Source organism: Mugil cephalus, chromosome 2 (genome assembly GCF_022458985.1).
Source record: "Mugil cephalus isolate CIBA_MC_2020 chromosome 2, CIBA_Mcephalus_1.1, whole genome shotgun sequence".
Taxonomy (NCBI): domain Eukaryota; kingdom Metazoa; phylum Chordata; class Actinopteri; order Mugiliformes; family Mugilidae; genus Mugil; species Mugil cephalus.
In genome coordinates, this window is record NC_061771.1 from 7,976,601 (window position 1) to 7,988,890 (window position 12,290).

The 12,290-nt window shown below is 41.4% G+C and overlaps 1 protein-coding gene across 1 annotated transcript; it reads left to right on the plus strand.

The window, feature by feature from the left end:
* Window positions 1-9,369: 9,369 nt before the first annotated feature.
* Window positions 9,370-11,277, plus strand: LOC125003195 (piggyBac transposable element-derived protein 3-like). The gene is made up of 2 exons (XM_047577333.1): window positions 9,370-10,378; window positions 10,550-11,277. The coding sequence occupies exons 1-2, from the start codon at window positions 9,370-9,372 to the stop codon at window positions 11,275-11,277; spliced, it is 1,737 nt and encodes a 578-aa protein (XP_047433289.1).
* Window positions 11,278-12,290: the final 1,013 nt, after the last annotated feature.

Below are 12,290 nucleotides of genomic sequence, written 5' to 3' on the forward strand. Positions count from 1 at the left end.
CCATTCCCTCCATCCTGCACTTGGCAGATCAAATGAGCATTCATTTGCCATTCAGCAAGGTCTCCGTATAGCTGCCGCTCCATTGGCTTTAAGGGATTTTTGTTGGCTGGTATGATGATAATAGCGCAGACATCATGGTAATAAAAGGGCTGACATGCTCTGGGAAGGGCTGACTCTCCCCCTCTCTGCCTCCACGATACATCACCTTTTGTCTCATATCTCCCTTCCCCTCATCGCTCATCTTAGTTCCAATAGAGTGGTGCTGTAGTCTACACTGCCATATCTTTGGAGCTTGACGAAAGGGGGAGGAGGACTGAGACAGAGGCGGCAGAGAGACAGAGGGACGTCTGGTGTCTGTCAGAGAAGCTGATTAGACTGGAGCTGTACAAGTCCTTGAGCAAAGTCACGTTGTGGCAGAGGACAACAGAGGCGTGGATGGCTCCTGACACCCTAGAGGAAGCCTCGGCCAAAAGGCTTCCCTGTAAGACCTTTCTTTAGCAGATCGGCGGCGCAAGCCTTGAATGTTAAACACAAAGCATCGGCTCGCTGTGCTACCAGTATCGATTAGTGCTCAACTAGTCATTAAAGTTGCCCTTCCAGCACAGGTGTGGCCCTGACTTAATTCAAGCATTTCACAGTGATGGTCAAATTAACAGTGCATCAATCTGTCGGCTTAATCTAAACGCACAATTATCCATTAGACTCAGCCGTTTTAAATATTTTGAATGGATTCTCCAAAATGTATCATGCAGTAAATATGAAAAAAATATTGTAATGAGGTTTTTCTTATCATCTTTAAGACAGCTACACCTCTCATTACACAAACAAACAAAACATTCACGCATTTGTCGCTACCGTCTGTTGATCAAAACAAGCAATAAAATCCAAAGGGGCTGTAGCGTCAGCACGGGGAAAATGAAAGTCTCATCGTCTCGTCTCATCCTTCACACTTTGCTGAGCAGTGGTGCCAGGACTCTCCAGATACGGCACACGTGTTTTGATTGGACAGGTATACCTTTCCTGATTAATTAGATTAATTAAGCGGGTGAATAGCCAGACAAGGAATGGCCAAGAGTTTTATGTGCAAATTGAATTTTAAGGTTTGTGGTGCTTGGAGGAGCTGTGCTGACGAGGATTTGAAGCTGAGTGGCCGATGGACATTGATTGAGAAAAAAGGATGTAGAAGGTGTGTGTGTGTGTGTGTGGAAGAAGAGATAGACGGAGTGAAATCCTCACTGACCTCCACTGCTGGTTAGCCTTAGGATGAACAGATGACACAGTGGGAACGGGTAAGCTAGTGTAGGCGGTCTTTGGTGCCAGAGGGAAAACACATGGATGTAACATTCTCAGAAGTTAAACGGACTCTGTGCAGCTTTTAACATCTAAATATCGTAAGCTCCTTACTTTGGCATTAATATATTAGTGTGAGAAAATAAAGCAGAGACGACTGCAACAGTCTTAGACACTCAATAAGGCTGTGTTGCGTGGACGCCCAAGGAAAATCTTTTTAGAATCTCTACAAACACAAAAAGAGATTGCTTTACTGCATGAAAATAAGACTCTATGTATCCGGTGGGGACTACGTAAATCCTGTAGAGTTGCTAACAACAGCAGATGGTGGAAAACAATGGAAACCCCCTGTGAGCAGAAGTTCAATAATGAGGGATCTGTTAGAAATGTATTTACTGAGACAGCAAAGAAGACTAAAGCAATTATGCACAGTCAATATCCAGCATCTTCATTAAATGGTATCCCAAGAATAGCACAGGATTTTCTACCGCGTGTTCAGAAACTCATGTCACTGTTTGCGGTTGTACACTAGTATCATTTCTAACGGTGAGTTTGACAGGTGCTCATTCCCTTTTGCTTACATGTAAATATCATTGTTAGATATGCTAATAGCTGCAGCTCCATTTACTAGCTATAGCTTGGCATGCCAGTGTGAGGTTGCCAGGCAGCCAGAGATGCATGGAGGTAATTGGTGACGTTGGAAAGAAAAGTGCTGATTAGAAGACTGTAACTATATTTATGGATATTTTGTCAGTGACATTGTTTACTGGAAACAAAAAACTGTGGATTAGCATGACGCAGGAAATACTAACTTTAACATCAAGTCAACAGCTTCTCCTACATCCAGTTTTACACAAACTAAGTTCATATTTACCTACAGATACAAGAAATGTATCAAAGCAAATATATACATTTCCCAAAGATTACTTTTTTTTTGGCTATTCAATAGGTTGCAGTTGCCCAGGCAGAGTATATTGATACAAAGAAATGACAAGGAAGGACGATCTTGATGTATAGAGAGTATGAACATGATGTCACAGCCAGTGAAGTCTCCATAGTTACAGCCACTGAGTGGCAAAAAGTGAAGGTTGAGCATGGAGATTAGCAGCATTATTTTAAATAAATAGAAAATAGAATTTATAAAAATGTGAAGAGCTGTTGTGCGATTGACTTTATCGACAGAGTTGAAAAGCAGCCGTAGATATATTTTTGCAGATATCTGCCAAAGAAAACAGAAGTAAATGGATCGCTGCATTAGAAGAAACAACTGGAATCCAGGCACAGAAACCTGGTGTTGTGGTTCTCATTTAGTGTCAGGTAATATTAAAAGCTCGTAACGTTAGCATCTTTTATTTAGCTACATTTATGATAATGAAATCAACTAAAATTAGCTTAAACAAACTGAAACTGAGGCTAGTCCGCTTTTCCAAATACATATTAGTGTGTATGGATCATTGTCAAGTCCACTGGTCCTTAATTTGATCTGATAATTCACATTTTTCGTGGTCTTGCTGTGTTTACTGATGCATTTCACTGGGTTTTTGCCACTCAGGGGGACGTGGCCCTGGGCAGCAATGATCTCAGTGCATACCCTCTATATACATAATATAAAAGGGGAACGTGCTAAGGCTAGGTAGGAAGAACAACAAAAGGTTGTACAGAGTTAGTTGTTCCTGAATCATGCTGTTCAGTTGGTCCATAGTTCTGACACTCATACCGTTATCTGAAACATGTTAGCTACTAGTTAGATATTTTATCATCCAACAGAATGACAATTCACCCTTATTTCAGCTTTTTAGTTTTCTGAGCTTTGTGTCTGGTCTCATCTGAGTCCTGATTAACGTTTTAATCCTGCCTTATTAACTTTTAGATCCTAAACACTGCTTGTTGTTAAGTAGAGAATCAGAATTCATGAGAACCGTAATATAATCCTCTGTTGATGAAAAGCAGTTTTACTTACAAACAGCCAGTGCTTTCAAGTGTATCACACCTGTAAGAATATGTGCAGGATTTTCTGTATGCGATGTACTTTATGAAGAAAAAGAAAAGCTAAGCTCAAAGAGGACTCACTGTCTAGTTCTGCAGCCTTCAACCCTGTGCCACTGAAATCTTGTTTACACAGGATTTTCTTCAACCCACACACAACAGTGGGTGATTTCACTGATTGGTTCACCCCTCTCACTCAAGGAGCGCTAATCAGCGATATCAAACACTCAAGTGTTTGCTATAGATGTGTGGCTCTCAGCGCCGCACAGATTCTGATACTGCCAGGCTATCTTCAGCTCTTTTCTGTTCTTGTGGCTGTTTTTCTATCTGTCCTTCCATCAGTTTATCTCTTTCGCATGTTCTTGGCCCCCGAGTGTTGTCATCCACACATCTCTTCATGCTATCGCTCTCGCTGTGGTATATGCCTCGTCCTTCTGTGTGAATAATACATGGCCACAGAGGCTTTGGGTGTGGAGAGAGAATCTCCGGTCTGGGCTGTTTTTCTGTCTGCTCACCTCCCAGGACCCTCACGCTCACAGAGTCTGGTCAGCTGCTGAGAGGAATACTGAGTGACCTCCCATAACACAAAAATACTCTCACTGTTATTGGCAGGTCACAAAGCATACACAGACACACATGCAGACATTTAAGTGTGCTGTGTGTGTGTGAATGAGAATAATGACTGTGCAGTTTAATCTTTATCTGGATAACAGGGCTTTCATCATTTGCAGTCTTGTCTGGGTAATTTATTGCACAAATCCCAAAACCTTCTCTGCATTGGAACCATCTGCTCACAATAAAACAACCTATAATGGAACACTGACTTCAGGTTCTTCTAATGAAGTGACAATTACAAATTCACACCTTGATTCCCTTCCCCGGAAGCCCTTTTGAAAACACAACATCATAACAGGGACAAATGCGAGCAAGTCTCCCTCTAATTGATAACCTCATTACCTATGTCTACCAAGCTATTAACAGCCCCCCGCTCTGTGCTGCTCGGGTCACTGGGTCACCACTGGGACATGCATATGAGAGCAGCCAGCATTAAATTGGTACAAGCTGGCCAGGCATTTGTTTGCTTCACTAGCTGTGTGCCGTCGAATGGCTCCACCGGACGGACTCACATCTCAACGGGACACCACCTGCCACCAGCTGCTCTTTGATGATACAAACAGAGAGAGGGGCACACAGGAATGCCGGACGGGTACATGGGGCAATGGAGGTGGCAGGTGCCTGAGATTGTTGTCACCAAAGCAGACAATGCCTCTGTACTTCCACTTTGTGAGGTGTGCTTCAGGGGAATTGTTTGAAGAAAAAGACTCAATAATTCATACGACTTCTGTGCATCTCTAGGTACTCTTCTGACATTGGATAATATCGTCTCTAAAGAAGCTTTTGTGTGTTTAGCTCCAGAGCTTTGTTAGTATTTGGCAGAGTTAAAATTTGCTTGAGCAAAGACTTAAAGAGCTCTCTGTAAAGCTGCCCGTAAACAAATCTAATATTAGATATGGAAGATTCGCAAGACTTACAGCACTAGTAAATGTACACAGTACATTATGGATTCTACATAAACTTGAATGACATGACAGCCCAAAGAAGTGAAATGAAATGTGCATTGTGATTGAGAGAGTAATAAGACACAATATGGTCCAATGGTGCATTTCACCTCTGTTTGATTTGGGTTCACAGGTCAGTCCAGGCAAATGAGGTTCTGACACACCGTCAACTCCAGGCACCAAAAACAATTTTACAATTGGTCATAATTTTGCTGGAAAATTGGATCTCAGGAATCAGGAAATAATAGAATTGAAAATGGAGCATCAATGTCGGCTCTGTTTCCCCATCTCCATTTCCATCCCTAATTACTACACATTACTATTAATTTAATTCCGCCTTCTCCCAGGCAATCATTCCCTCGCCCCTGTGCCTTAAAATCACTGTCATTCTGTCACAACCGTCCTCCTCCCAATCTCCACCTTTCCACCATTTTCATCCCAAAAAGTCTTGGGATGGCAGTCACATGCCAGCTTTTCTACTTATTCATCAGTGTCTAGAATCCTGGGAGGGTTGTTTCCCCATCTACCTTCATTCAGTGCGTTTACATGCACAGCTTGATCGAGCTATGCTCGAAATTGGACTTTCTGACTACAGTCCTCGTTCCAGTTTACATTCAACAGAGAATATTGGATAACTGACGAGAACATGTCCTCCTCCTCCACACTAGGTGGCGATATGTGTCTTGTCAGTGGGTTAATACCGTGTTAATATGGCCCCCTTTCCGGTTGACCTGTTACGTCATATATTAAACAAGAGTTGTTCATGCGGCAGACCGGCATTTCAAACAACAACCAGCTACAACAACAACCAGAATAGTTCAGCTTTTTAATCTCATACCTAAGACGTGCGCCACGTATGGTGCAGATAAGATGCTCAGCATCTCTCAGGTGTTCCTTCTACAGGCTCTGTTTACCTTCATCTTCTTCTGCAACCGATTTCTTGGATATTTTTGTTCTAGGGTCACACTAGCGCAGCGGTTGTGGCACATGCACACACATATCCAGTTAAAGTCCAATTAAGTGTATACATGCCAGAGAAAGTCCATTTACAATCGCATTATCTGGGTGTCTTATTTGAAGTAACGTGTTTGCATGCACTTAAGTTGTCCAGCTGAAGTTGGATTAAGGGAATAATTAATTTTTTAAACGTATTGACTGTCGTTCTAAGGAGTTTTAATGTCCACACTATTACCTTGCATGTTCATGTTTCCTCCGTAAATGTCCATTCTTCACCCACATGATTATTGGAATACCAGTGTTCTGAACATTTTGATTGACAATTTGATTGTGCAGCTATATGTGGACAAGGCTTATTGCTGCTACCAGACACCTCTGCAGAAGAAGATACACTCTGAAGGCATACAGTGACCTATTCTGCATTAGGAAAACTGTCTGGTTGTGTAATTATATGCACATAAATAGTTGCCCCGAGAGTCCGTGGGTGACCTGTGTTCTGTCTGCAAAAGAATCAAATTGCAAGTGGGCTGAGATGGTTAGAGAAGTGGTCTCTGGTGGATTTGTTCCAGAATGGTGTGTGATTGTGGTGTTCACAGCAGACCAAATACACCGACCGATTGAGGAAATAGTCCAGGCTTTGGTGCAATGAATTAAAATATGACCTACTGTGAGCTACCTTAGGCTAAGTTCAAAGGGTGACACTCCCGGTCACTCTTTCTGCAAATTGCATCACCACTGAGAAGAAAGTGGTGCAGTCTTCGTATACTTATTTCACCAATGAGATTTGGATTTAGTTTTATCTACAATTTAAGTTGTAGATATAAGGACATTGCAACATTAAAAACATTTGTGTTAAACCTTTCTAAATGAGGCAGCTGTAACACACGTAGCTTTAGCGTTCATTCTTGGTCGTGTTTTTCGGTGAGACCAATGCTCACTTCCTTTTCCTTTTTGGTGTGTTGTTGCTGACTGTCAACTGTCAGTCTGTGGTTTGGTTCAGACAAGGCAGTGTAAATTGAATGTATCAGAGTTTGTTTTTTTTTTTTTTTAGCTGAAAGCAGCTGTCTGCTTCTGATAAAAGCAAGGTCGACGGAAGTGCTGAGCACATTGTTGCCAAGTCCGCTTATTATAAGCGACTTTGGGCTTGTTTTTCTGTAAAATTGCTTACAAATATTGGTAGTTGCGTTTTTTGGGGGCTTGTATCTAAAGTGTAGCTGCTTATTTGGGCTTGTTCCCGGCTCCATTAATAAGCTGTCAAGCAGATATTTCTGATATGTTAAGTTTGTCCTGCCTGTTTCCTCTGCCCCCTCCTGTTCCCCCATACACACACACAGGAGAGTTTTTTCCCACCCGCATCTTGCTTCTAATTGGCTCTGACCCTGATGCTACTAGCCAATCAGAGGCAGGGCAGGACGGTCTGTTTGTTGGGTTCCATTCCCCTGTCGGAGTTAATTTTTTCAGTAATCACCGGCTCACTAAATGGTGTACCGAGGGTACAGTTACCAATCTGTAAATTGACTATCTGTACCCACAGTTTAAAATCTGTCCCATAGATTGTAAAACCATGTACACGTTTTATTTATTTTCCCCAGAACCTAGCTCAATACCAAAAGGAGCTTGTTTTGGGCTTGTTTTCACAGGCCTGGTTTCTCATTTGTGTTGCAATATCTGGCAACTCTGACTGAGCGTCAATTGCAATTTCATTTCACCAAAACAATGAGCTAAAGGATGCTAAAATAGCTCAGTGGTGCGAATAACAACAGCCAGCTCAGGTGATAATTATCTGTATCATCAATGCTATGAATTGTGCATTTCACAACCACGACAGCTGCAGTATTTTATATGAAAGATGTGGACAGAGGAGAGGAAGTCTTGTGACCACATCTTAAGCTTTTGTAGTGGATACTCCTGTTTTATTCAGCAGTGTATCACACCTAAATTACACTAACGTACACATCGTTACACAAAGCAAACTGGCTTTATTAATCCTTACTAGAGAAGTCATAAGTCAATTTGGTGAAATTGATCTAAACCAGAGAACAAAGTCACACTTAATGAAGCATGACTTCAATCAATAGGTCTTAGTTTTCTTTGCAAACAACCTGCAAAATCCTTGCAAAAGGAGCTAAACCTCCACCAAACCATTAACCTTCTTTTCATATTGTATCCATGCTATAATAAACACAAAGTCAACACAAAACTAGCGTAAATTTAAGTTAAATGAGATCTATGGCCTCTCACAAAATATTGAAAATGCTTTCCCTCTTTCTGTTTACAAGATATTGTAATTCTTCCTGACACATCCTCCATTAAAAAAGGATCTTAAAGTTTAGAGCTCATTGATTTTTCTCTATTTACACCCTTTGTTATTGAAATATATTTAACGAGATGCCTGGATTAACCAAATATGTGTTAAACTATTTGCCTCTTACAGTCAGCCTCCAACGTCTGTACACTGCTCTCCTTGTCACACATTCACTGATTATCACTTGTGCTGGCAGTTTCTTGGTTCTCTTCTTAAATACCAAAACGCATGTGAGAATTCATCAAAGTTAGTGATGAGTTGTTAAATTTTCCTCCAGTCTTCTCCAGCGCAAGTGTTGAAGTAACACTTGCGCTGATAGAAACATTAGCATAACATCACGTATTAAATTAGAGGCTGTTTAAAAAGAAGTCCTCTTCTGAAAAACTGTTGACTGGAACTGTGGATCATGTTTGGGTTTAATAATGTGGACAAGGCAAACAAAGGCAGATGTTGCTCGTCTGCTGCACAAGCCATATGAACTTTACATGATCAAATTCTGTCAAATGTTGTGGTTTGTTATTATTAAACTATAACTGATGACACTTTAACCCATAAGGACCCACGGTGACACGGTTGTCTCACGCCCTATTAATGCTCTGGATGGTTCCATGTTAAGTTAATCCTTGATTTTTCACTCATGAAGTCCCAGAGTAACACCTATAGCGCATTTATGATAGGTCATGTGATCAGTGGGGTGATCATGTGGTTCCATACTAACCGACTGAACTTGACTGAAAGTTGCATTTGGAAAAACCAGCTACCAAGCTAATTTGAAGCTGCTCTTTCTGAGGCTAAAAGGTAAGATTTATCCAATTCAAGGATTGCAATGTTTAAATATCATGCTGTCTGTTAAAAATAAACTATTGTTTACACATTTCTTGAAGAACTTTGTATAAAAAAATCAAGTAAATATTGGTGTGACACAAATGTCACATCGGGCAGTTAGCCTAAAAACGGTTGAAAAAAATTGTTGTGACTTATGTGTCACAATAAGAAAACTAATCATGATCTGATCAGTTTACTTGGCTGATTCAATTATATTTAGTTATATATTGTTTATTCTAGTTTAATTGAACCAATATCAGTTATATAATTTTATTCATTGCTTGCAATAAGACCTGTTGGGCACCAAGTAGCTAGCTACTAAAATGGCAGGTCTAGGACTACATCATGACATCAGCTGCAAGGCATGAATATTTACCATTTTTTTCTCTCTAGATGAACAGGAAAAAGAGATGGGATTGGGATAAGCATAGCCAGTTGATTCTGGACATGATTCTGAATGGAGATGAAAGTGAGATTGAGGGATTTGGTGGTATCAGCTCAGATGAAGACGATCCCGTTGAAGATCCAGATTACACTCCCTTGTATCAGGAGTCAAGTGAGTCTGAATGTGAGTCAGAAGGGGAAATACCTCAACCAGAAGGGGAAGTGTCTCAACCAAAAGAATTACCTCAACCAAGTACCTCAACGAAGAAACATCCTACTGGCCAAGAAAATAAGTTCTCTTGGAGAAAGAAACCTTTTGAAGCCCCTGACTGCACCTTCAAAGGAGAGAGTGTCAAACCTCCAGACGAGCTTCCCACTCCCCTGCAGTACTTCAGGAGGTTCATTACAAAGGAGATGATAGAGTTAGTAATGGAGCAAACCAATCTGTACAGTGTCCAAACCACTGACACGCTCAAGAATGTGAACACCACAGTCAAGGAGCTGGAAATCCTAATTGGCATGTACCTGCGCATGGGTATTTGCCAGCTTCCAGGAAACCGTACCTACTGGGAAAACAACACAAGGTGTGCCATGGTAGCTGATAACATGTCACGCAACCGTTTTCAGACCCTCCTTGCATCTCTTCACTTCGCTGACAATACGGATTCATCAAACAGGCAAGAAGGGGACAAGTGCTGGAAGATCCGTCCATGGCTTGATATGTTCCGCAAACAATGTCTTGAGATCACCCCAGAAGAGTACAACTCTATCGATGAGCAAATGGTGTCTTTCAGAGGAATGCGCAGCCCAATAAGGCAGTATGTCAAGAGCAAGCCCCACCCCTGGGGATTCAAGATCTGGGCCCGTTGCACTTCCACAGGAATCCTCTGTGATTTTCTGGTGTATGAAGGTGGCACTGGGAAAAGAACCACACTTGGCATGGGAGGAGACGTGGTGCTCAAGCTGTGTGAAACTCTTCCATCAGGCCAGAACTACAAAGTGTGCGCCGACAACTTGTTCTCTTCAGCACCACTGGTGCTTGAGCTTCTTCAGCGGCAGATCTTCTACACAGGTAACAGACACACACTGACACACACTCACACACACACAGGTAATAACAACATAAACAATTATCATCTTTCACTATTGTCCTATTCTCACTTTTGTCTTATTCTCCCGTATCCTCTCTTGTTTTTGTTTCTAGTTTTGTCACTCATCTTGTCTTAATGTTTATGTATTACAGGAACACTCCGCAGCAATCGCTTGTCTGGATGTCAGCTTGAGGATGACAAGAGTCTTGCCAAGAGAGGCAGAGGATCTTTCGATGTCAGAGTGGAGAAAGAGGGGTCCATGGCCATTGTAAAGTGGCATGACAACAGATCGGTCACCTTGATCTCTTCTCACACAGCAGTGGAACCACAAGACAAAGCTCGCCGCTGGAGCAAACAAGAGAAGGCATTCATTGATGTCAACCGGCCACACATCGTCAAAGTGTACAACACCTTCATGGGGGGGGTTGACCTCATCGATGGATGTATTGCCAGGTACAAATACAACATGAGGTCACGGAGGTGGTACATCTACCTGTTCTGGCACAGCATCATGCTAGCCCTGGTCAACGCGTGGCTGACCTACCGCCGTGACTGCAATCTGCTTGGTCAGAGGCCACTAAATCAAAGAAGATTCCAGGCAGAGGTAGCAACTAGCCTCATCTTCATCCAGGCAGAAAGGGGGCGCCCATCACTCGACAACAACACCCTATCTCCACCAGCACCTCCCAAGAGAGTCCGTGTCGGAGTTCCTGATGATGTTCGTCTGGACCAGGTAGCACACTGGCCTGTGAAATGTGCCAATCGTGGCCGCTGCAAAATCTGCAAAACCAATGCAACCAGCACCGTCTGCGAGAAATGTAACGTGCGTCTCTGCTTCAATGAACAGAGAAACTGTTTCAAAACATACCATTTTGCCTAGGCACACACACAAACCCCTCTGCTAAATAGGTAATCCACCAGTAGTTCAAGCTCTGGCCTTCATCCCTTTATTTCAACTTTGTCCAGAAACAAATCTGTACAAATTCCACAAAAGTTGTTGAGCTTTTAGGTTATTCATTGTGGAATTACAAATGTTATGATTCTAGTGAGCTTTGGAGATCAATAGTGGATCAATAGTGATCATTGTGTTCAGATGGTACTTTTCTTGTTGTTGATCTGAGGAAATGCCTACACTAAACCTACAAAGAGTTTTTTTTTTTCATTATTCAGATGGTATTTATGTTGTTGGATGTTGTTCTAAGGATAAACAAATAAAAAGACAAAGAAATACATTGTCAGGCTGATTTATTTTGAAAAAATTAAGATTAACATATAATAGTGGTTTAACATATAATTTAATTATTTTACGCCCGAAGTGACATCTAAGTCACTTTTGAGATCTTTGCCAGCTAGTGGCAGAATTTTGAAAATTTTGTGAGAAATGTGTTCTATGTGCTCTATTTAATCTGTTTTATGCTCCCCTTAATTTTCCTTGCGGTAGAAATGGGTCCGGGTCTTTATGGGTTAAATTTGCTTTCTATAATGCATCTACAAGATCAAATTTTCCTAACACGAGACTCATCTATTTCCTTTTCCTTTAATGATGTCATTCAGATTTAAATGCTGCTCAAGGTTTCTTCCATTTTAATTGAATAGAAATAAAACTGAATAGAAAATTGAACTGAATTAATTGCCACTGTTTTTCAAGTTGCTCTAATGAGTTAGTTCAGGGACACGCTGATCCACGTTGTTTTCAGTTAAACAACTGGTAGCTTTAGCTTTAGCAAGGAGTAGTTTGTTTATCACAATTATCAAAAATAGACGTTTTAAGAGTTATTCTTTCTGTATTAGACATGGACTGATACAGTTTAAGGTGTTACACAGACTTCATTTCACGAGGGACAAACTGTCAAAAATTTACCAGGGTGCTGATCCGACTTGCCCTAGATGTAA

What these genes read in the sequence shown, in the direction of transcription:
- LOC125003195 (XM_047577333.1), top strand. Translation starts at nt 9,370, where the DNA reads ATGATTCTGAATGGAGATGAAAGTGAGATTGAGGGATTTGGTGGTATC. An exon ending in GCGGCAGATCTTCTACACAG is followed by an intron (nt 10,379 to 10,549) that starts GTAACAGACACA and finishes TATGTATTACAG; the next exon opens with GAACACTCCGCAGCAATCGC.